The sequence below is a fragment of the Numenius arquata genome, chromosome 14 (assembly GCF_964106895.1).
Source record: "Numenius arquata chromosome 14, bNumArq3.hap1.1, whole genome shotgun sequence".
In the NCBI taxonomy this organism is placed as follows: Eukaryota; Metazoa; Chordata; class Aves; order Charadriiformes; family Scolopacidae; genus Numenius; species Numenius arquata.
In genome coordinates, this window is record NC_133589.1 from 18,615,459 (window position 1) to 18,639,913 (window position 24,455).

Genomic DNA, 24,455 nt, shown 5'->3' on the forward strand with positions numbered 1-24,455 from the left:
ATGGGAGATATCTGGCTGGTTGGACTGATGGTACTTGTATACGTCTGGTTTCCCAAGGTTGCTGCTCAGAATCTCATAAAAAACCCCAGGGACCAGAAAACAGAGCACAGGCTGTTGATTAATGAAGTCAATGCTGACAGCCCAGGAGAGGACACTTCTGAGTTCGTGGAGCTCTATCACACCAGCGGGCAAACAGCCCGCTTGGATGGCTACTATCTGGTCTTCTACAATGGCAATGGAAACCAAGCCTACAAAGTTTTAAACCTCCAGGGCAAAGTTACTAATAGCCAAGGGTTCTTTCTCATTGGCTCCTCTTCTGTGAACCCTGCTATGGTTATTCCTAAGAACACTATCCAGAATGGCCCTGATGCCATTGCTCTCTACTATGGAAAACTGAACTACAAGGAGGGCATGGGTGTCACAAATTATGGACTAGTGGATGCCTTGGTCCATAAGACTAAGAAGACAGACAGAGCAGATACGCTGGTCAGGATACTCACCCCTGGCAGAGATGCTTTCCTGGAGGACTCCACCTTCAGGACCATGGATGAGTCCATAGAAAGGTGCCGTAGGGCAGATTCTCAGTGGATCTTCCAAGTGGCCATGCCCACCCCAGGCACAGACAACCACTGCATCCTAACTTCTCAGCTGAACGCATCTGCTGTCCTGATCAGTGAGGTGCTTCCTGCCTCTTCTTCTGAAGAGTTCGAGTTCATAGAGCTTCAGGGTCCCCGCTCCACCATGCTGAGGGACATTGTTCTGGTGCTGATCGATGGTTGGACCAAAGACATTTATTTTGCCATGGATGTTTATGGCAAAACCTCACTGGATGGGCTGCTTCTGATCGGTCCAGCACAAAGCAAAACCCCAGGTAAGGACTGCATTTTGATGACTACCTCAGAGTTGGGGGAGCAATCAGCCAAGTTTGGGGATGGAGGATGCTGTCGGTTTTTATTGTTGTTTGTCATTCTGAGAGATCGGTGAAAATGTGACTCAGAACTCAGTGGCAGATAAAAAAGCAAATAAAATGTTGGTAATTATTGGAAAAGGAATTATATAAAATAGATTAAATATAAGACATTATTAGGAGAAAAGGAAAGAATGGAGGCCATCTTTTATGCCACTGTTTAAATTCATGGTTTGCTTGTGTCTTTTATTTTGTCTTGTATGGGTCAGCTAGGATGGATAGTGCTCTAGAAATGCTTCCACAGAAGAAATAACTAAGTACGCCTAGAAAAGGGAAAGCTTAGGAGGGCCCCGACAGAGGTTTCAGAAATGTGGGTAGCCTGAAGAACATGGACAGGAATTGCTTACTTACTCTTTCCACTGGTACTGATGCCCCTTTAGGGCATCAAAAGAAGGTAGAAGGAGTTGGTTTTAGGACAAACACGTGGAAGCCGTATGTCTCGCAGCACTGTAGACCTGCAGAGCTCCAGATGAGGGACCTTGTGGAGGTCAGAAGCCCCCGTGTGACTTTACTGCTCAGGAGGATGCAGTTCTGCTCCCAGCCCCGTGGCCAGCCTGCCACAGGACACTGCGCCACATCTCCTTGAAGTGTCTCCCTTCTTTGTGTGTAACTTCGTGGTCATTCACAGCAGATACATACTCTCTTCTCAAAAAGCACAAGGGCTTTTCCTCCATTATGCCATCTGCAAATGTAGGTCACCATGTATCGGCTGTGTGAAGCTGTGATCTGAACTTCCTCCCAATGTTCAAAATTTCTTCCAGGCCACTGGAGGAGGAAGAAATGTCTTGTTATTTTGGGCACCTCAAAAGAAGATTTTGGCAGCTGGAGGCGCTGACTGTGCAGATGTCTTGAGTAATTCACTGACTCGTGATTTCTGAGTCGGGGAGTATATTCATCCCCTACAAAGCTGGTTCCCATAAAAATTAAAATACTTTTGCAACTAAAACTTTTTTTTTTTTTTTAAAGCAGTTGAGCTCCTTTTCACAATTCAAAGTTCTCTCTCACCCCAAGGAGAAGAGTTGATTGTCCACCTGAGCTCTGCATCTCTCACCAGGAAAGGTGCTCTGCTCTTACCTCTGGATGGGTTGGGGCTGTTAGCGGTCAGTAAGCCAAGAGGGTTCAAAGAAAGCAATGGGAAAGCACAAGCAGCTTGCAGACTAAGCAGGAAATTTCTAAGGATTACGTTTAGGTGTTCCTCAAGGCTCACTCAAGTCAAGAAGGTGACTGGAGATATGCTTTGGCATTTTTTTTTCAATGAGGCTTTGTCAAGATGTCTCAAACACACGTTTCTGTGGGAAGTTTTACCCCCAAAACACCCAATGACACTGTGGGATTGCATTTTAATCATCTTAAAAGGATACTTAGGATACTTTTATAGTGACTCCATGCTGAGCACCCTGTGAGAATTTGACCACTTGATTTAACCTGACCACTTCAAATTTGGGACAGGCGCTCTTAAAATGGTCCTGACTGTTAGTGCTGTCTTTATAAGGCTTGTCTGCCTGTCACTGCAGAGAACTTAAAGCTGTGAGAGCAGTGGAGCAAAAGTCCTCCCTTGACAGATGCCAGGGTGAAAACTTTTAAACGAATCACAGGATGGTTGGGGTTGGTAGGTACCTTTAAAGATCATCTAGTTCCACCCCACTTGCTGTGAGCAGGGACATCTTTCACTAGACCAGGTTGCTCAAAGCCGCTTCCAACCTGACCTTTAGCACCTCCGGGGATGGAACATCCACCACTTCTATGGGCAACCTGTTCTAGCATCTCGCCACCCTCATCATAAAACTTTTCTTCCTACCCTCTGATAGTTTAAAAACATTGCCCCTTGTGCTATCAGTACAGATCTTGGTAAGAAGTCCCTCTCCCATCTTTCTTATAACCCCCCTTTAAGTACTGAAAGGCCGCTATAAGATTTCCTCGGAGCCTTCTCTTCTCCAGGCCTAACAAACCCAACTCTCTCAGCCTGCCTTCATGGGAGAGGTTCTTCCAGCCCGTGGATCATTTTTGTGGCCTCCTCTGGCCCCGCTCCAACAGCTCCATGTCCTCCTGATGTTGGTGGCCCCAGAGCTGGAGGCAGCACTGGCCGGTGGGGGGTCTCCCCAGAGAGGAGCAGAGGGGCAGAATCCCCCCCATTGCCCTGCTGGCCACGCTGCTGGGGATGCAGCCCAGGGTGTGGGGAGCTTTCTGGGCTGCCAGCCCACGTTGCCAGCTCATGTCCAGTTTTGCATCCACCAGTATTCCCAAGTCCTTCTCTACAGGGCTGCTCTCAATCCTTTCATCTCCCAGTCTGTACTGCTACTGGGGGTTGCCCTGACCCAGGTGTAAGAGGCCTTGTTGAACTTCAGGAGGTTCACATGGGTCCACTCCTCCAGCCTGTCAAAGTCCCTCTGCATGGCATCCCATCCCTCAAGTGTATCAACTGCACCACTCAGCTTGGTGTCATCCACAAATTTGTTGATGGTGCACTCTATCCCACTGCCTGTGTCATTAATGAAGATATTGAACCGTATGGACCCCTGAAGGACACCTCTTGTTACTTATCTCTGTTTGGGCATAGATCTGTTGACTGCAACTTTTCGGATGCAGCCATCCAGCCAATTCCTGATCCATTGAATAGTCCATCCATCAAACCCATATCTCTTCAATTCAGAGACAGGGATTTTGTGTGGCACAATATCAAAGGCCTTGCAGAAGTCAAGATAGATGACAGCAGTTGCTCTTCCCTTATCCTCCAACACAGTTGCTCCACCATAGAAGGCCACCAGATTAGCCAGGCAGGGGAAAACCAGTCCCATGAACAGGGATGCATCATGGCTAAGGCACAGGACTTCCCCTTAACGTGCAGGTGCCTTGGTAGCACTTCTCAAGGAGTAACCAGTTCTCCTTACCCCAGTGTCTGTCATGTGGTTCCTCCTTTAATGTTTATTCCCTGAAGCCATTTACACAGGGAGAAGTATTGAAATAGCAGCAGTCTGCTGCTTTTTAGTAGCCTCAGCAGTTCCTACTGGGTGCTGGGGAAATAGCTTGTGAAGGAACAGTAAATACAAGGAAGGAAATTGGGAAGCTCATGAAATTGGAAAGCTCCGCCAAACCTCAACCTTAATTCTGTGTGATGGTGTCTTGGGCCTTTGCTGAGTATATGTGTGTATGTGTAGAGTGTTTGTGTTTGTAAAAACTAGGGAATGTTAAATGCTAGGAAAAAAAAGTAAATTCTTAAATATTTTTGTGTATTATTAAAGCAACAGCTACCTGAAAGGTTAATGGATTTTACATTATCTCTTTTAGAATTAAAAATTTACTTTACTGTAGACAAAGTCACACCAGCGCCTGCTTTCCAGTTTCCCTGCTTATGCATAAATCAGCTTCTCGGTTTGCAAAACCAAAATAGCAGAGCAAACTCTGCTCAGATTTCCCCGCCAGCCTTTTCCACACTGTGAATCTGGCCAGAAATGGGGAAATTTAGGCTGAACAAATGTGAGAAATATTAGTAGGCAAAAAAATGTGGCAGCGGATGCCAAACTTGCAATAACCAGACAAACTCAGCTACTTTCTGAGTTCCTGTGTCCTGCTGTCCAGGACTGAAGAGATGCTGGTTTCATACATGGTGGGTATCGCTCATGTGTTGCTTACGTGCCACTGTTGTTCCTTTCCTTGCTGGTGTGCAGTGGATCTGCTATTCCCAGAGAACACTACCCGTCCTGTCCTCAGAGGTGGCCCCAATGCCATTGCCCTCTACAGAGGCAACAGCAGCAGTTTTGTCCCGGGGAAGGCGCTGCCGATGACCGGCCTGTTGGATGCCTTTGTGTACACGAGCAACAAGGAACCAAACCCTGAGCTGCTGGAGACCCTGACCCCTGGCAGACCTGCCTACAAGGAAAAGCGGTGAGAGGCTGGGCAGGGCTGGGAGGAGAGTTTGGCAGCAGAGTCACCCTTGCCTGCTGTCACAAACTCTGGTCAGGACTGGAAGACAAGTGTCACCTCCAGACCAGGGTCTCCTCCTCCTCGGCCTTTTTCCACTGCCTGGGCTGGATTTGTAGGTGTCACCCTCGCCACAGCAGTCCTGGTGCAGCTGTACAGTTGTAGAATAAAGTACTTGAGGAGGAACTTTCTGACCAAATGATTGCTGGTTATTATTTTATAATTTTTATAATGTATTATTTTAAAAAGTGTAATGGTCAATATAATACATTTTCCAGTACCTCTTTCAACAGGATAAGGTTTTTTTTAAGTTCAGGGTGGAATTTCAGGTCAAAATGAGGACAAGGGAGGGACTTCAGTATCACTCACTTGATGCAGGAGGAAATCCCTGCCCTGCTTCATCCAGACCAAGGACTGGAAGCAGGGTTACTGTTCATTCTGAGTTGAGCCACTTTCTTTTTTGGTTTGGGGTTTCTTTTTGTCTTTCTGGGTCAGTAACCTCAGACTTCTGTGAGATACAAGAACTGCTTCCTTCACATTTTAGGCATGCTCTACTAACGGGAGAAAGAGGGGAACAGAGTGGGGAAAGGACAGTGGAGCAGGCGGAGGAGCAGAGGCAGTGAGGTGCCGTGAACGTGAAGTCGGGGTGGGGTGTGTAGAACCAGGCAATAAGCAAAAAAAAATCTGGGCAAGCTCTTGACTATGGTTTTGACAGCAAAGCAGCAGATTTGATCTCTGGGTATAACTGTCAACTAAATACCAGTGTCCTGGCTTTTGTAGCTAAAGGAGATTTCTTTTTGGATGGGCCTGTGAAAAGACCATTTGAGACGACCATTGGAGTCAACTGCATCAGGAAAGGGTGTAGTTTACTCCCGTGACAGGGTCACCACTCATTCACAGCATATTCCTATTCCTTCCTTTGCTCATCTTCCTCCTTCTTGTGAGACAAAACCTGCACTTGTCCTGTAAGGAGGTGGTCTCCGTCCCTGAGGAGCTCTGAGCAGCTCTGCTTTGTGCAGCTCCTCACAGTGGGGCTTTTCGGAATCATGGAATAGTTTGGGTTGTAAGGAACCTTTAAAGGTCATCTAGTCCAACCCCCAATCATCCCCAATCACGGGCTTCACTTTTGAGTTGAGGGCCCTTGCACTGCTCAGGCATTTCAATCGCAGGTGCTGCCTTTCATTTTCTCTAGCTGCACCCCATCATTCTTCCCAGTGGTCCCAGGCTGAGTACAAGTGTGTCTGTACTATCTTGCCTGTCTTCAGATCAGTCATAAAAGCAGCCAGTGCTCGAAAATGAAGGGTTGGATGAAGCCCCTGCTCTTCTCTCTCAAGATTTAGTGAGATCTTGGGCTTTTTTTTTGAGACAAGGAGGTACTGGTGGGGTTGGGATATCTCTCCAAACCTTGTGAAGGGAAAAGACTGTAAGTGCATGGTTTCATCCTCTGGTGCAGGCAGGTGTGACTGGATGGGTGAAGAGCACTCAGGTCTCGGGCTGGCAGGTCGCGTTTTCTTTCATTACATGTCTATCTCTTGCAGGCACCAGCTGGGAGATGTGTCCATGAGCCAGTGCAACTGCTGCTCTGTGACCCGGGACTCCTTGTCCTACATCCCCAGCAGGCCCACCCCTGGCAAGTTCAATGAGTGCCCCAGCAAGCGCTTCAGCCAGACTCTCTCTTTCTGTCTTCGTGTAACAGGTGGGTATTAGTTATTTCTGCTTCTATAGGCAGGACCTCCTAAGGACAAGAGCACTTGCACAAAGCCAGAGCTGTCCAGGAAGACCTTCCAGAGTCATGCTGGGGCACATGAACATAACACCAAAGGAAATACAGCTAGGACATCTGACAATTTTCTGCAATATTTTTCTACATGGCAGCCCGTGACTGAGCTTCTCCAGTCTTGATTCCTACATCCAACTGCTTGGGGTGAAGTGAAGCCTCTTCGGGCCCTCTGAGTGATAAGCAGGAGCTGATCTGCACCCATCCCAGAATGAGCTGGATCCTGTGATCGAGGTTGCACTGGCTGGGTAACAGTTGGCTTTTTGTTTCCTAGATTGCCAGGAGTGGCTCCTGAAGCCGGAAGAGATCCTGATGACTCTGGTCCAGGCCCTTCATGGATCCTGCAGCTGTGGAGTCTCTGCTGCCTACCTCAAAGGTGAGCTGGGCAGGAGCAGGGCAGTCCAGGGACCACCAGTCATTAACGCCCATTCACTTCTGATTTTCAGCCCTGTGATTCCTGTTGCATTGCATCCTCTTGGCTTGGATTGCAGCTAAGTTGACCTTGATTCTAATGACAGAAATATCAAGTGTTAGGCAGAGCATGGTCCTGTTCTTGCATGTTCTGCAGGGTGCTTCCATCTGCAGCTCCACCAACACACATCGGTGCTCATCTGCAGACCACCAGCTATTATGGCCTTGAGTATTTGCAGTCAGACAGATATGGCAACAGGGTTGACATGTTGACTAGGAATTTGTTGCCCGCTTGACTTTATGATCCATATGAACTAAGCCAAGTTGCAGAAGAAATGTGAATGGCCCTACTGGCCTGCGTTGCTTTTCTGATATCCCTACTAGGTTAGCGCGCCAGTGTGATGAGCACAGGCAGACACTTGAAGAGGAGCCATGACTTTGCAGCCTGCATTGTCAGCAGCGTTATATTTAGCTTATGTTCAGACACAGCCCGAAGAGACCGTTCTGTTCGCTGTTGGCACTGCAAGGCTTCAAAAGGATGAGCATAGTATCTGGGTGGGCTGTGTGACTTGGTGCCCCTTGGCATGGGCACAGCTCACAGCATTGTGCGAATGGTATGAGCTGCCCTGAGTCAGTCTGACCAGGAGAGGAGCGGTGGTAGAGGTGAGATTTTGAGCTCTGTGTCTCTTCCAGGAGAAAGTGGGGCTGTGTGTCTTCCAGGAGAAAGTGGGTCTTCCGTGGCATGGGGAAACTGAGGCAGGTCTCTGCTTGCCTCTGCAGAGCCAAAGGCAGTCTGCCAGGACCTGGGCCTTGTGTTCACCACTCTGTTAACTGCTAAGTCAGAGGACCAGCTGAGCAGCCTGCTGCTAGCCTTCAAGACCTTCCTAGAGACACCCAGACTTGTGAGTTTTGACAGAAGGAACATCACAGTAGAAAGCTCCTGCTTCAAGGATATTAATGTGCCAGAGTTGCCTCCAGGTACCGATCATCATTCTTGCAGGTTGGGGGATATGATGTGTTTGAGGGTGGACATGTGGATCCTAGAGGAGGGAGATGTCCCTCCCTCCGTTTCCCCAACTCTGGCAAAGATCCCCTCCAATTCCATCGCATCCAGTTACTGGAGCCCATAACACTCATTCTCTGGAATAGCAGCAAGCTCTGTTGTTAGCCAGAGTCTTGCCAGGGCTCTTCTAAAGAGTATGGAACACACAGATGATAAAAATCTGAGCCAGCATTCTCAGTCCCCTGCTGAATTTGGTGTCGCCCCAGCAAAATAGTGTACAACATTGTGTTTTTTCCCTGGAGCTCTGTGCTTAGGTCCATATTCATGACATTTTTGCTTTCCGAGGTGTCCCATCAGAGATACCAGAAGGGACTCAAGAGCCTTCTGTGCATGGGGCCAAGCTACTAATCAACGAGGTGAACCCAGACAACCCAGGGGGAGCAGAGGATACAGAGTACATTGAACTCTTCTACACTGGACAGACACGCTTTGACCTCCAGGGATACTGGTTGGTCCTCTACAACGGTAAAAATAACCGAGCCTACCAAGTGTTTGACCTGTCTGGACACCACACAGATGAGCTGGGCTACTTCTTGGTGGGGAGCAGCGCCGTGCGCCCAGCACCCATGATCAGGCTGCCCCCCAACACCATCCAGAATGGGGTGGATGCTGTGGCTCTCTACTACAGCAATGCCACCCTCTACACTGTCAACATGGCCGTGACTGCAGAGGGGCTGGTGGACGCTGTGGTGTACACGTCCCGAATGCCAGAGAAGGCACACCAGCTGGTCAAAGTGCTGGTACCAGGGCAGAGCATCCTGTACGAAAATGATTCTCATAGCACTGAGGATGAGTCTCTGAGCCGCTGCCACAGCCTGACTGCAAAACTCCAGAGCAGCTTCCAGGTAGGTTGATGGCAGATGTCCTTTCTCCATCCATAGTCACTAGGAGGGCAGATGTCCATTCTCCATCTATAGTCACTATGAGGGTAGATGTCCCTTCTCCATCCATAGCCACTGGGAGGGCAGCGATCATGTTTTAGTATGTCCTTTATTTGGGAGAGTAGGGCATTCTGGTGAGCCACATCTACCTCCTGCCATCTGCTGATGCTCTCACCAGCTCTGACCTCCCTGCCCCCTTCACCTGCCTGTTGTTGGCCAGGTAACAGCTCCCTGCGCTGTGCAGCATGACTCAGAACCAGGAGATCTCTGAAGACAGCTCACATGCTGCCAACCCCAGAACGGGGGAGTCTGCCTTTGGGCAGCATCCTGGACTGTCAAGTTACCCCAAGCCAGAGGTGGAGCCACCTCTTCACTCCCACTTACTTGGTGCCACCTCCAGGGTGTGTGGTACGACACATCACACCCCTGAAACCCAGCGTCCTGCAGGGCCAATGTATGAAGAATGTGCATCAACCACTGACGTGATTGATTTGTGTTAATTCATCTGAACTGTTCCTTTTTATTTCAAAATGTCTAGTTTCAGACAGTCCCCCAGAAGGAACATGAGAGAGTATGTATGCTTGTCTGGCACAAAGCTGGGTAAGGGAGGGCTTTGCTGGCCCACCGCTAATGCCTGCTGGGATTGGACCTCAGGTCCAAAACTGGGACAATAAAACTACTCTAGAAGCAGAAGAGGTCTGCTGGCAGGAGGGAGGTGCTGAGTGGCCTCCACAGTCATGTTCGAAGGGAGGTTTGCAGTGGGAGCGGACCGCAAGGAAGCACTGCTGTGGACTGGAGACACAAGTGTAGAAGTGTTACTGAGAGCAGGGAAAGAGAATTGTTCCTAGTCCTGAAGGTGGGAGCAAAGGCAGTAATAGGGATGTGTGGTGATGGGACCTTGCAGTCAGGACAGCCCTGGGAGCAGCTGGTGTGAGGCAGAACCACCACATACTCTTTGGGCCTCACTAGAGAGCCATGGGAGGCACAAACGAGGTAACACTGTGAGCAGCCGTCACTCCATCTGAAGAAACGGGAGCAGCAGTGGTGGCAGCATTTTTTGTGTCTCCCTGCAGGTGACCATGGTGACGCCACTGGGAGAGAACTTCTGCAGCAGCTCCTCAGCACTGGTCCCTCCTGCCGTCCGCATCAGCGAGCTGTGCCTGGCCAAAAGCACCACCCCCTACCTCTTCATTGAGCTGGAGGGGAAGCCTGGCACCAGCCTGGGAGGGCTCAGCCTGGTTTTCTTCTCAGGGAAGGAGGACAAGGTGCATGCCAGCATCCCACTGAGGGGCACTGTCGGAGCCACTGGGCTGTTCGTGTTTGCACTGGACGGAGGGCACGGGCACGGTGAGGCTGATGGCATAGACCTGGCTTGTGGTCTGTCTTCAAACAAATGGGCAGGTGGTTGAGCAGCTTTGAGGAAAGAGATGGAGGAGGGTGCATGACATGGGGAACATCTCTTCCTTGCCTTTTCTGTCCTTTATTCCTGTTTTTTCTCTCTTTGTTCTGCCTGGGCTGTTCCATCACACCCCAGCTGAGAAGGTGCTTAATCCTCCTCCATGCCCTTGCTGAGCACCCCCGTGCAGAGCAGAGGGACCGGGAGCACTGAAAGCTCCGCCTGCAGGTACCAAGACAAGGAGACTTTCAGGAGAAGCAGGGTCCACCAGGACTGTCTGGTCATTCACTGATGCCACATTCACTGATGCTCACTGAGCCCTGCAGTGCTGCTGCCTCCTCCTGGTCATGAGCTGGTGTTTCCTTCATTTATCTTTATTTTTTGTTCACCTTTAAATTCTGGCTGGGCTGCTTGAAGAGGACTCTGCATCTCGGAAGAACCTTGATCTTTTTGGAAACCTGTGTTCACAGTAAGCAGTTGCTTCTTTACAGCTTTACCTAGCCGCAGTCATCACCGTTACTTTGTCTTCCGTTTCTTTTCTTGGAGTTCTCGTTACCAGCTTGTCCTTTCAGGCTCAAGGCTCAGCCTAACACTATCTAGATGTTCACCCCACTTATTCCCCTGGCATTTCCAGATGGGACAAACCTGACTTTCAAGGACATCTCTGCTGCTAGTGAAGGCTCCAGTGCTGTTGCTGTGTACAGCACCAACTTGATTCCTGATGGCACAAAGGCAACATCAGAGAACCTGGTGGATGCCTTAGTTTACACATGTGAGCCCAGCACAGCTGGAGGACACTTGGACTTCCTTGGACCATCTTACACTGTGCCCTGCAAGGATGACAGGTGAGGTCACTTCTCTGGGAAAATGCCTTTGTGTTGCCTGCACCCAGAACCACCGGATAGCATGCCACTGGGCTTGTGACCTTTTTCTGCGTCCTTCACCAGCGCTGTGATGAAAAACAGAGAGGTGGGCAGCAAGTTGCAGTGGAAGGCATTTCCTCACCCCTGGCGTAGGGAATTGAACTTTCCTCCATTGCCCAGGGGATAGGTATGGCGTCACACAAAGGAATGCAGCCTTTACAGATAGCAGCCGTACATGCTTCTTTGCCAAACTTTCTTTTAAAAAAAAAACACCAAAAAACCAAACAATGCATGAAACAAAAAGGGATATCCCTGTGAGCAGCAGAACAAAACAAAAGCCAACATCCCTTTTGCTCCTAGGCGGACTCAATAACAAAGAGGGCTGAGCCTTTCTCTTGGTGGGAACACTAGCAGAGTTCCTCTTGTCCAGCAGATCACCACTGTTAATTAAATCTGTACTTCTCAAGCCCTCTGCTTCCCTGTCCCATCTGGAGTGACAGGAGGTTCTGCGTTCATAGCCTCCCCTACGAGTACCCATGCACAGAGCGCAGCCCCACATGCGCAGTTTTCCCAGGAAACGGATCTTCGGCTTCTGGCTGGCAGAAACCCTGTGCTGAAACCTTGGTAGGGTGGTTATTCCCAAGGTGAGGGCAGCGGTTTGGTGGGAAAGCTCCCATGGGCTGACAGTAGGCAGCCTATGTCAGTCCAGCCCTGAACGACCGCATGCAGAAAAGCTGGTTCCTCACACCATGACCAAGTTTCTAAGCCCTGGTGTGAGGAGGGAAGCAATTAGGTTAGTGAAATGCAGGGGCAGATATCGTGTAGCTTGGGAAACTCCTTATCCTGGAGGACAAACTCTTAATTTTGGGAGGCTGGCTGTAATGAGGCAGCAATCTTACTCCTATAGAAGCCAGTCAGACCAAACAGGTTTGCTCTGGCCAAGCACAGGTCTTCTCCAACTGGTGGGGTTGGCTGGACCTATCTCTGTGATGGCTCTGTGAGTTGATACCAGCTCCAGCAAACTCTCCGTCATCCCCAGCAGCATCAGGAACTGGAGCCCAGGAGGGATTTGTGGTTGAAGGTGGGAAGAAATGTGTGTGTTGTGTTGGTGAGCTCTGACTCCTCTTTTGGGGACAGGCCGGTGTCCCTGAGCCGTTGCACCTGCAGCAATGCCAGCGCAGAGCTGCAGTTTGCCATCTCGGACCCTACCCCTGGTCTGCAGAACAGCTGTCCCCAGGACGCCTTTGCGGTGGATCTCCATCTCTGCTTCCTGACACCTAGTGAGTGGAGCTGGGTGCCCCCACTGGTGCGGGGTGGGAGGGTTGGGCTGGGGGACAGAAGGCTGACCCCAACTTCCCATGGCATGGGAGGGAGATGCTGGCAGGACCTGCTGCCTCCTGGTCATGAAAGAGGACATGCTGGGGCACATTGGTGCAGACACCCATGTGTTGATGTGATGCCGCCATCCCAAGAGGGCAGCCTCGCTCACAGCTTCAGCATCTGCTGTATGAAGGTGGCCACATATTTAGAGACATCTCTGCTCAGGCAGGGCTGAGCCCTGCTCTTGGGATTTCTTTCTGCAGAGTTAGATTTGCAGCAGTGGCAGGAACCCCCCGGCCTCCCCAGATCTCTCCTGGTGGCAGGGGCACGATCAGGGACACTGCCAGCAAACCCTCCTGTCTCAGCCCCTTCACCAACCCCTGTAAAGGCCCTGCTTGGATCCGCTTGGGGCAGTCAAGATCTGGGTAAAATGAAATGGAGATTTGTCCTCCTCCAGCCTCCTGAGGGGCAGGGAGTGGACCTCTTCCTCCTCTCTGAGAACAAGCGACCACTGCACTGGCCCATGTGGTGGGACATGTGGGGCATGCCTCTTCTCCACTCCCCTGGGAGGTTGGTGAAGGAGTGAATCTGCTGTACGTGACGGTAGGCAGCCAGAAGTGAAGCCTGACCCTGCAGGAGCGGGACAGAGGAGGATGGTCCTGCAGAGGAGGGTGGGATGCAGGCTCTGGAGGAGATTTGCTCTTGAGCTCAGGCATGAAGCCAAGTGTTTTAGAAGGGGCACGTGGCTGGGAGCTGCACCCAGAAAACCACCTCTCCTTTTCATCTAGACTGTTCCATGTGGACCCTGCACCACAGGAGGATGCTGGAAAGCCTGGGAAGGGTCTTGGTGAGCTCCCTAGAGGAGAAGTGCTCCTGTGGCGTCTCTGAGCTCTACCTGCAAGGTTGGTGCCCTGCTCCACTCGCCTGGTTCACAGTGCCCTCCTCCCTCACCCGTCCACAGCTCTTTGTCATCAGGATGGTCCCTTCTCAAGCCAAACTTGCAGACTTGCACTCGAGTGAGGGGAACTGGAGGAGCAGTGGTGGGTACATGGGATTTCAGCGAGGAGAGCAGGAGAGAGCTTGATATGGGCTGCTTGCTAGAGGAAGGGCAGGCTAGAGGGACTGTGAGGAATGAGAGTCTCTGATGATGCCTTGAGATGTCTTCCAGACAAACTGAATATCCTAAACCCACAAAGCAAAAAGCCATTTGCACTCTAGAGGACTCTGGTTCTCAGCTCTTTCTCTATCAGACTCCTTTCATGTCCTATACTTATTCGAAGGACTTGCACCAAAAAGCCACATCTGGAAGTCTTAAGGACTTTTAAGAGATGGGAAGAATTATTTCCTATTTTTTGGCTGGTTTTGTAAGGAAGTGAGGGCTTTGCAGCCATGCGAAGTTGCCCAAACACCTTTTTGACCCTTTGAACAATTTCAGACAGCTCTCACCAATGGATAGAGATTGTAAAGTTACAGCAAATATTCTACTGGGTTGGGAGGACAACTCCAAGTCCCTTTTATCACCAAAAGAAAGGTTGAGCATGTGCTCACGTTACTCGTGATACGGCATGGCAGCATGATTTCAGAGCGGTGGGGAGAAGAGGGTGGAGAGCAGGAGGGTATTACTGGAGCCGGGCGTAAAGTCATGGGAGCAATGTGTTCCCAAACAGCCAGAGGGTTTCCAACCCCCCCAAGACCCACTGTTGTTTCTCTGCAGAGCTGAACCTGACATGCATGGGCTCCCTGGTGAAGATCTGGGGCCAGGTGTGGGCTCGGGAGCCAGAGCAGCAACAGTCCATCAAGACCTGGCGCCAAGGCTTCATGGCCAGCCCCCACCCCTTCTCCGTGGATGGGAGAGCGCTGAAAACCAGTCCCGAATGTGTCGCCCCAAAAAATGTACCATCTGTGTCGCACAGTGGCGGTGAGTAGGAGGTTTCCATCACATCGTGCAGGGCCAGATCAAGACACATCTCCGCATGAGAGGGACAATGCAGGGCAAGCCACGGGGGACCTCTGGTGATGCTTTCCAAACACAGCTGCCTTCCAGAAACTGATGGGTCATTACAAGAGAGGTGGTGGTCAGTTCCTCTAGTGTGATGGGGTAGTCAGCCCTGTCACGCCAATACCGCTTGAAGTTTGGGTGTCTAAATCTTCTGCTGAGACTGAGCTTCACTGGAGAGCCCCTTGCTTTTGGAGCTGTTGGACACAGCCCAGAAGGCTGATTGCTCAGAGCAGCAGCTGGCTGCTTTTGGAGCTGTTGGACACACAGCCCGGAAGGCCAGTTGCTCAGAGCAGCAGCTGGCAGCCAGGCTGGAGCCAGCCAGAGCCAGCACACCACGGGATGTGCAGCCGGGGCGGGGTGGAAGAGTGACTCTCCAGATCAGGAAGCTGGGACAGTCCAATCTGTCACTGCCCAGAGAAGTTGTGGGTGTCCCATCATTGGAAGTGTTCAAGGTGAGGTTGGACAGGGCTTTGAGCAACCTGAGCTAGTGAAAGATGGCCCTGTGCATGGCAGGGGGTTGGACTAAATTATCTTTAAATGTCCTTCCCAACCCATTTTGTGAGTCTGTGATTCTCTGACCTCCTGATGGCACCCTGTGCTGGGAAAGGTCATGGCTACAATGGTCCATCTGTACCTTTGCACCCTCAGCTTCCATCCAGGGCTGGAAAATTGCCCTGTTTGTCGTGGGATGTCTCCTGCTTGTGTTCCTGTTGGTCAGCCTGGCATTTTACTTCATCAAAAGGTGAGAAACCACCTTCCCATCTGCCTTGCATCTCTCACCCTCTCCTTCCCCAGTGCTTCCTCTCCAATTGCTGCACAGGGACCTGCTCCTTCACTCAGGTGAACACCTACGCTCAGATGCTGTATCCAAAGCCCCTTTGCTTTTGATGTGGCAGACTCCAGGTTCTGCAGGAGGTTCAGATAACCACCAATAAAACCATGGATAATGCTAGGCATGTCAGTGGGCACAGTGTACAGGCCGTCAATCTTACAACGTGCCGTGGTGGGAGAGCAGAAAGCTGAAGGCTCATGGCATGCAAGGGGCAGTGGGATGATGCTTTGGTCACAGGGAAGAGCTCTTTCTTAGAGTGGGGTGGAAGAATGGACAGTTTAGGATTATCTTGATGGAAACAGTTTTCACATTATAACAATACACCACTTTAAATAATTACTTGGCGTTCTCTAATGTCAGCAGGCAAACAGCAGCTTAACAGTCAGGCTGCATGTTTGTCTGAAATAAATATTACAGTAGATGGGCTATTTAACCAGCCCAAGGGATTTCCTGCCATGAATTTTTACTGATCTTCTTTCATCATGGGATAGGATGCTGGTGTGCAAGTGTTAGAAATGAGTAAAGTTCTTAAAATACGTTTGGGGAATAGAAAACTTAGGTTGTATTTTTAAAAGCAATTTAAAAAAATACCATTAAGTCAGGTTTAGGGAATCCCTTTCAGAAACCAGAGTGGTACATGATGTATGTGCCATGTGATGGCAGGTGTTCTGCTCCTGTTTTCCCCAAAATGTTAACAGAGACCTCAGTAAACTCTGTGCCTGCTGAAGGCTGGTCATCCAGCCCCTTCATTTTAAGTGCAAAGATGAGATGCAGATTAGCCGCCTTGTGCAAAAGAGCAGAGCAACTGATCTTCCATCTTTCTTTGTCTGTTGCTTTTCAGACATCCCCAAAATTACACCAACATCGAAATGAATGACCGTTGGGAGATTGCAGCAGACTCCTAACGCTCCTGGGCACAGTAGCAGAGATAGAGTCTAACAGCGCTGGGACCGTGCATGTGTCTTGTGGGGGCAGACTGGTTGTCCAGCTCCCCCATCTACCGGGGTTGCTGCAAGGACCTCCAAAATGCCTAGATGCATTTATACATGTATATGTGTGTGTGTGTGTGTATGCAGATCTGTGTGTGTGTATACAAATACCTGAATTATTTTTACACTTCTGAATTTTGACCTTAGACTAAAGGAGTTCAAAGAAACAGGCTGCTTCTTCTGGGCAAAGTTTGCGCTAAGTGTGGTGGCCAGCAGGAAAGGAGCCTGCTTGGCTGATGCAGAGGAAGGACATACTCTGTCTTCTCTCAAGATTCACTGCTGGGTAATGAACCAAGGCCACCCCCCAGCAGACCTTTCCACCCGGCAGGCAAGTCGAGCTTCCAGTCCCTTTGGACTCCACTGCTGCAGGGAAAGTACATCACTCTCCCTTGAGCCCTTCTCTGGGCAAGGGGCTTCTCTGCATTGTGCCCCTCTCTGCTTGAGCAGCTCTGCACCACCAGCAGCCTGCACCAAGGAGACCCCTTGCTGCTAGGGACCACAGCCAGGAGGATGTCCTGCCCAGAAAAAGGGGTTAGAAGAGACAAATATCCAGCTCATGCCCAGGTGCAACCCGTTCTTGTGTGGTCCTGCCCGTATCCTGGCCAGACAGTGGGCAGGAGCAGTGCCAGACTCCAGATCTGTTGAGAATTTGGGGTGAGGAGGATGACCTAGGTGGAATCTGCTCGGTAGAAGATTGTTTCCTACACAAGTGTGAAATACCCCTAACGGTGCGGCAGCTGACACCAGGCCTCCGGTAGCATCCTTCATGTGTGGAGCAGTGGTCTCACCTCGTGAGTTTGAGCACCCTGCACAGCTCCACACGTGATGGCAGCACCCAAGACAGATCCAACCTGTTCGCTGGTGGGGCGAGGGGTAGGTAAGATGAAGAAAGAGACCCCACAGTTTCTGAACCATGGTGTATGGGGATTTTTACTGAACAAGGCTCTGTGGAGAGAGGGCACAAAGCATTTCTGTGATTCATCGTCATGGCACTGACCCGCGTGAGAGGAAGCCTCGCATTTTCTTTGAGACCCGCCTCCCTGCTGTGACTCCCTTAGTTGTGTCTTCTACTTGCAGGCAGCCTGCCACCAGCCAGCTCCAGTGTCAGCCAGGATGGGCAGCATGGGAGAGCAAGGCCTCAGCTTTCCATTGCCCTGCCCTTGTCCCAGGCAGCTCCTTTCAGTCAACAGAGCTGAAAACATGAGACACCAGTGACCTTCTCTGCTGGGTGCTCCACATAATCTTTAGGCAGCTGCCACAGCCTCTGAGAGGGGGTTCTTCTTCATGACTTCATCCTGCCACCAGTGCAGTGCTGCTGGAGCATACTGGCATCAGGTGAGGTCAGATGAGCTCCATCTTGAACTGGCTGAAGTTTGGCACAGTGGGCGAGGGCTCAGCCATACTGCTGAAGGGGACACAGGGCTGGTTAGCTGGCACTGTGCTGTGGCTCATGGTGGAGCTGAGCTGCTGCAGTGTCATCAGCACCTCCTGCTGCAGCCGCTGCTGGTGCTCCTGCTGCCGCTCCAGGCGGCATTGCCGCTCCAACACTGCCTGCAGGGCCTGGCTCAGCTTCTGGACCTCCATCTGTACGGCATCCAGCTTTTCAGCAATGGCATGGGAGCTGGGAGCAGGGGGAAGCACTGGTCCTGCCCAAGCAAGGCTTTGATTTCCAGGACTTGCAGGGTTCAGCAGGGCAGTTTGAGTGCTGGCATCTGTGACCTGGAGTAGTGGGAGGCAGGAGAGAAGGGAAGGTGAAACATTATCAGCCGCTTCTTTAATGGCAATGAGCAAAAGAAGGATTTGTTCTGCACTAAGCTACAAGAAAGGCTGAGAGAATTGGGTTTGTTCAGCCTTGAGAAAAGCAAGCTTAGGGGAGACTTATGACCATGTTCCAGTATTTAAAGTGTGGCTACAAAGAAGATGGAGACTTCCTTTTCACAAGGAGTCACATGGAAAAGTAGAGGGGTAACGGGTACAAGTTACTGCTGTGGAGATTCCAAGTAGAAACAAGAGGAAAATTTTTCACAATGAGAACCATCAGCCATTGGAATGATCTCCCCAGGAAAGTGGTGGATTCCCCACCATTGGACACTTTTAAGATTTTGCTGGGCAGGGCGCTGAGCCATCTTGTCTAGACCATACTTTTGCCAAGAAAGGATGGACCAGATTATCCCTGAGGTCCATTCCAACCTGATATTCAGTGATCCTATGATTCTACAAGGCACGAGAGAAAGCCATCATCTTGTTGCGGATCTCTAGACCTCACCATGCTCTGAGCTGCACTTCATCCCCACTCAGCCCCTGCAGTGCCGCTGCTCTGCAGGAACACCCCGCTGCCGCTGTCAGTACATGCATAGCCACACGGTGGGGGATGCTGCTGGGTGACCATCAGGCTGCCTGTGATGACACCAGGCCTGTGCTTGCTCTCTGCAGGGACAGAAATAGTGTATCCTGGGTTTTTCTTTCCAGCCCCATCATTTCTTGTATTGCACCCTGAAGCAAAAGGCTGTTCTGCTCGCTGAGAGGGATCATGTGCTGGTTTTGAACCTCAGGGAAGCCTTTCTCCTGGAAAGGGCATTGAACAATCTGTGTCCTTTTAAGCAGCTGGCAAGGATCTTGAGAAATACCTAAGTGGGCTGGAGAAGGCGTTTGCTGTGTCTGAGCAAAGACAGGCCTGTGAACGAAGGCTCAGCCTGGCTCACAGCTGTGTTGTGTACCCAGGACACCATGGCAAGAAAGGCAGCTGCTGATGTCCTACCTTCCTCTGTGGGGGAAACAGCATCGCCCAGCAGTGAAGTCTCTGGAGGTCGGAGCCTGCTCTGAAGGGGTAAACTTTGGGCGCTGGGGCAGCCCCATGGCTATGCTGCCCTGCTGGCAGCCTTCCCAGGGCTGGTCCTGGGACTGCTGGGTCACTTATGTTTGCCCCATGGCTCACTGCAGCTGCCAGCAGAACTGGGCTTGACTATGGAGCTGGCCAGCCGGCTGCACACTCACTGTGGTGACTGGGATGGCCACAGGGATGTGGATGTGCTGGGACAAGGCATGCATGGCCATGGCCTGGCGATCTCATGGCATGGAAAGGCTGGAGTGTATGCATTAAGGATTACAGCAGCTGGATGTGTCCCAGATGGCAGCCATCCTGTCTGTGTCACCCCATCCTGGCCTGCCACAAGGTCAGAAGATGAGACCCTTCATCTCGTGGTGCAGCACCAAACTGCTGGTGTCCTTGCGGTGGCTTGGGGAACCTCCTGAGCTGGTACTGAAACCAAGCCTTACAGAGGCAGTCTGTGAGCTGCAGGTTGGAGGCCAGAGCTGACAGAAACGGACATCACCATGTCCAGTATCGTCCAAGTGCAGCAGTTGGTGCTGGCTGCAGGCACATGGGCATCACACGTCATAGCCCCAGCGCACAGAGGGGCTTCCCAGACGAGTTCGCCAACTGCTATGGTCAAGCATTGCTTGAAAGTGCAGGTAGCAGAGATTTGGGGGGCGTTTCAGGAGCCTTTCATCCCCAATGGCCTGCCCCATCTGCATGGGTTGGATGCAGCAGGGCACTCTGTGGGGCTGTCCCAGCAGGCAGCACCACACCAGCTCCTGGCCAGAACAGATGGGCTCTCCCATCCCACCGTGCCATCTGGCATCCTACCTTTTTCTGCAGGAGGATAGCCCTGTCCACCATCTTCTTCTTCACCATCAGGGCCGGGCTCCTGGCAGGGGGTGCGACCAGCCACTCTCGGCTGGGCAGGGACTGTGGGGGGGTGGCTGGCATCCCTGGAGGGTGGCAGCTCCCTGGAGCCAAGGGAGCACCTGCAGAGCTGTCATCATCTGCAAGGGACAGAGAGAGAAACGCCTCGAAAGGAGGCCCCAGGGGGCTCCCGGCAGGGGACGAGGAGCCTTTTCCCCAGCCCAGCACTGCCGGGCGGTGGCCATAGTGGTGACCCCCCAACGGGGAGCCAGGCCTTACCGTTCCCAGGGGGCAGTCCCACAGGCAGGTTCTCCCTGAGCTGCCTGCCGTCCTTGCACAGTGAGGCCACACTGAGAATTTGGATGCCCTCCTTGGTGTCCTGGCCACCAGCAGGGCAGGGCACCCGGCTGCCCGCAGGGACCCCGCCAGGCATTGTGGGGGGCCGGGCACCTAGTGGCTCAGGTGGCTCAGCCTCATGCCCTGGCAGTGGTGGCCAGGGCTGGTCCCCATCCCAGCCGGCTGCCGCCGGCCCCGGCTCCACGCTCTTCCGCTTGAGGAAGAGGTACACAGCCTGCGGCGTCACCTGGATGTCGTCCAGCTCCAGCACCTTCTTGATCTTGCGGAAGCTCAGCCCAGCCCTGCGCAGCTCCACAATCCTCCTCTTGGCATGGTCGTCCAGCCGGCCCATCGCTCCCAGCACCTCCCACGCCCAGCACTCACATCCCCGGAGCAGGGCCGCTGTGGGGACACCGCAGCCCCCAGGCAGCACTAGGCCCCACAAGGGTGCTCTGGCTCGGCTAGCGCTCCGCCGCCAGGCTGCCGGGCCCGGCCACTGCTCCACGCGGCGACATCCCCAGCTTCCAGCAGTGACCTGGTTCCCAGACAGACAGGAGGAAGGAGGCAGCTCTTCCCACCAGAGCAACTAGGGACAGCCCAAACCTCATCCCTTGCTCATCCGGAGCCTCCTCAGAGCAGGGTGTCCAGCCCAGTCCCCCGGACCCTCAAGGGCACAGAAGATGGTAACGGGATCGGCTCTGCCCAGTGTCCCAAACTGGACATCGATTCCCCACTGCCAGCAGCACAGCGAGGAATCAGGAGTGATCAGGGTCCCAAGCAGTATCTCGGCGTCCCAGGGAGCTCAGTGTGAGTCCTGGCAAGCGGCAGTTCATCACACGAGGCTGGCAGGTCCCTGCTGGAGCCTCGCGTCTCCTTGGTGGCCTGGAAGGTTATGGTGAGCAGAACTGGGGATGCCCACGTTTGACAGCTACTGCATGGAAACTGTTGGTGCTGCAGAGCCTGCCCTTCAGGTCTGGAGACGGCATCGCCCCATACCTTTGGGAGAAGCAAAAGCAACCATTTACATACCAGTTGTAAAGAAGGCACATATATAAATGTAATGACTGTGCCTCCTGTGCTTCCCCTTTCTCCCCACATGTACAGCCTTGGCTGGTGGTGTCAGTCAGGGGACGGTGGCCCTGGACACAGTCACACTTGCTGTGTGCACATGGGTGGCGTAGCAGGGACCACGCTGCCATTACAGCCCCTGCGCACACCTCTCTGCTGGGTCGCACCCCGCAGCAAAGCAATGCGGCAGGACCAGCCCCTTCCCTTGCTGCAGCCATCACAGCAGGGCCAGGGCAGGACGGACAGTGCTTGGAGTTGTGTATACACCTATACCTACACAGGGGTATACCTCTATACGTGTATACATATACATGTATGTCTGTATACAAGTATGGTGGAGGGTTTTCTCCACTTCCTCTCAGCTTCCTTGATCTGCAGGTGTTTCTTAGACACTCGGTGCTGCAACTGCTGCCTAAAGGACATACTTTTGGATTTTGCCTCATCAAAATAAATAGCCTCCAAGAATTCCCGTAAGACAGCAAAACACTTTTTGGATTAGCAATGTATAATACAGGCTACCTCAAGTGGTCGCTGCCAATCAGATGGGATATAGGAACCTTTTCCAAATCCCACGTCCCCAGGCACATGTGGATCTTAACAATGAAATGTTTTATTGGCCAAGGAGGCACAGAGTCTATTGTACATCAGCTGCAGAAAGCCACAGGGAGAAACAGAGCCACTTAATTCAACACAAGAGTTGTGCCCCTCTGCATTTTACTCCTTCCATGGCAAAAGAGAGGGACATTAACTCCAGAGATGCAGATTGTACTTTGATCCAGATCTGTTTACATCCAAAGGCCTCCCCACGTCCTGCTATGTGCATTAGGGACCTTGTAGATAAGAGCTGGGGGAGTGGATATAGGAAGACAGATGTCCCTAGCTGCAGAGACTGCAATTGCAGAGCAAGAGGGTCAGAAAGACCCAGCCTTCTCTGTGCCAAGGGTAGATGCTACAAGGAAACCACCACCTTGAGCTTCCTGTGACTGTAGGTACAGGGAGCCCACTCCCTAGCAAGCTCTGCCATCCTCCCAGAGTGTTTCAAGACATGGCCAGAGGACGCTAGAGCAAAAGCAAAGCAGTGTAGCTATCTGAACAGCTTGTGACAGAAAGTTTACATAAATGCCAGGAAAGCCAGTATCCCACGCCTGCACCCTTCATCCAGCCTCTATAAGGGAGGAGAGATGATGAGAGCACCTTGGAGATGCGGTGACAGAAGACGTGGCTCACTTGTACCATCCCCAGGTCCCAGCTCCTTCCTTCTTCTCCTGCTCATCCCCTCCAGACCTTCCCCAGCCCTCCTCAGAGCTCCTGCTGCCCTGCTTTCCCGGGCTTGGCGACGGCTCAGGAGAGGCACAGACCATCCCTGCCCCACTAACCCCACGTCAGCTCGGCATTCCCAATGCAGGGTGTTGCCCCGCAGCCCCCCTATTTGCTGGAGGGGCAGTTGGATTAGAAGTTTGGTCAGGATAGCTCCTTGCCACAGTACATGGCTCCATGGGATGGCTCCAAATGAGCAGCACATGGCTGTAAGCAGCAACTCCGTGGAGGTATCATCAGCACCCCAGGGCTAGCTTCATCCAGGCTCCTTGTGCTTCAAGAACAGCACTTTTCTCTGCAGCAGGGCTTTTTAAAAATACATATTTATTGATCAGAGATAGACTAAGGCCTGGAAACCCATTTCAGACAAGACTCTGAAAAGAAGGCTGCGGGTCAGAGTCCAGCTAGCAAGCAGGAGGTGAGTGTAGGGCAGGGCAAAATCCAGCTCAAATCCTGCTCACTTACATCATGGGTAGGAGAAAAGGGCTGTCAGTTGAAGCAACAGGTCCCCCCTCCAGATAGTACAGTATTCCAGCAATTTCCTCCAAGATCACAAAAGTCAGCCTCTCTGACAGCTTGGGTCTGACTCCATCTCTAGTTATGACTTTATTTATCCAGGTCCTGCTGCAAACTTGAAGTTTTTCTGTACTAAATATGCTCCCCATTTCCACAGCTGAGTCCATCACTTTCTCCTCTTCCTCCCTCTCCAGAGGGGATTTTCCCAGTGGAGCTGCAGCCTGTGTCATGCATGCAGCTTATGCAACACAGCTGCCCAAGTTACACATTCACAGAGACAAGACCTTTACACTCACCTGGCCTACAAGATGTTTGTTACTCTCCAATAATTTTTGCAGAAGGAAAAAAAAAAATCAATTCAACGAAAGGGAAAGACTCAGAGATTTTCCTAGACATGTGATTTTCCATCAGGGACAGAGTTCCCTTCACTTCTCAGGGCCAGGCTGGGGGTGATGTGGTTTTTTATGCTACTCAGGAGAAGTTAATTCAAGTGATGCCTTTGCAGAGGGACAGGGAAAGGGAGCACATCAGTGGAAGCAAATTTGCAGCACTGCAATTATGCGAGCTTACTCTCTGCCTTTAGCCCTTTTAATTTCTGTGGATATCGGGAAAACTGAAAGGTTTCATCTCCTCCAGAAAGCCCCTGGAACAATCTCATCTGGGCTGACTCAGCCTTTGCTATTTCTAAAACAGAGCAGCACCACAAAGTCCGCTTGGCTTGGAGGTTTCCATGCAAAGCACAGGTGCTGTGAGCTGTGCGTGGGCACTAGAAGCCCCTGTTCTGAAATCACAGCTTGCCTCCACCTACCTGGCTATCGCATTGTGCACCAGCCACAGCCGCAAGTCATTTTGCGAGCCTTGATTCTGCAATCATGCCTGTCTGGACACAGCATCATTCCCTTGAGAGCTATGATGGCTTCAGTGTGATTCCTCGGGGGTGTGCAAGTGTCCTTCCCCCACCACATGCCTTGTTTTGCAGCAGAATGCGGACTCGCAGGGTGACTGAAACACTCGGCTTATGGCTACAGCTGGAGAGGGCTGTCACACAGCACCACAGGCTCCAAGTTTTGCCTTTTGGTGGGTTGGCTTTCGAGACCTTTCCCAGCCAGCTGGACAT

General features: G+C 51.7%; 2 protein-coding genes across 3 annotated transcripts in view; one reads left to right on the forward strand and one right to left on the reverse strand.

The window, feature by feature from the left end:
- On the forward strand, window positions 1-16,332 carry LOC141472014 (uncharacterized). Its single transcript, XM_074158766.1, has 12 exons — window positions 1-871; window positions 4,678-4,849; window positions 6,424-6,581; window positions 6,937-7,038; window positions 7,854-8,051; window positions 8,422-8,981; window positions 10,091-10,364; window positions 11,048-11,258; window positions 12,414-12,556; window positions 14,311-14,514; window positions 15,244-15,337; window positions 16,269-16,332. The coding sequence occupies exons 1-12, from the start codon at window positions 1-3 to the stop codon at window positions 16,330-16,332; spliced, it is 3,051 nt and encodes a 1,016-aa protein (XP_074014867.1).
- The window catches only part of LOC141471917 (uncharacterized), a 13,835-nt gene continuing 5,348 nt past the window's right edge, over window positions 15,969-24,455 (reverse strand). For both annotated transcript variants that reach the window (XM_074158653.1, XM_074158654.1), the window contains exons 2-4: window positions 20,381-21,433; window positions 20,063-20,241; window positions 15,969-18,135 (exon numbers count right to left, since the gene is read on the reverse strand). In XM_074158653.1, the coding sequence (XP_074014754.1) occupies window positions 17,758-18,135; window positions 20,063-20,241; window positions 20,381-20,789 (966 nt within the window). In that variant the 5' untranslated portion in view covers window positions 20,790-21,433 and the 3' untranslated portion in view covers window positions 15,969-17,757. The remainder of the gene's footprint in view (window positions 18,136-20,062; window positions 20,242-20,380; window positions 21,434-24,455) is intronic.

Bases quoted from the DNA above. Each gene is read 5' to 3' on its own strand.
- LOC141472014 (XM_074158766.1), top strand. From the start codon at position 1: ATGGGAGATATCTGGCTGGTTGGACTGATGGTACTTGTATACGTCTGG. The intron at 4,850-6,423 runs GTGAGAGGCTGG...TATCTCTTGCAG, and splicing joins CCTGCCTACAAGGAAAAGCG to GCACCAGCTGGGAGATGTGT. The intron at 15,338-16,268 runs GTGAGAAACCAC...GTTGCTTTTCAG, and splicing joins GCATTTTACTTCATCAAAAG to ACATCCCCAAAATTACACCA.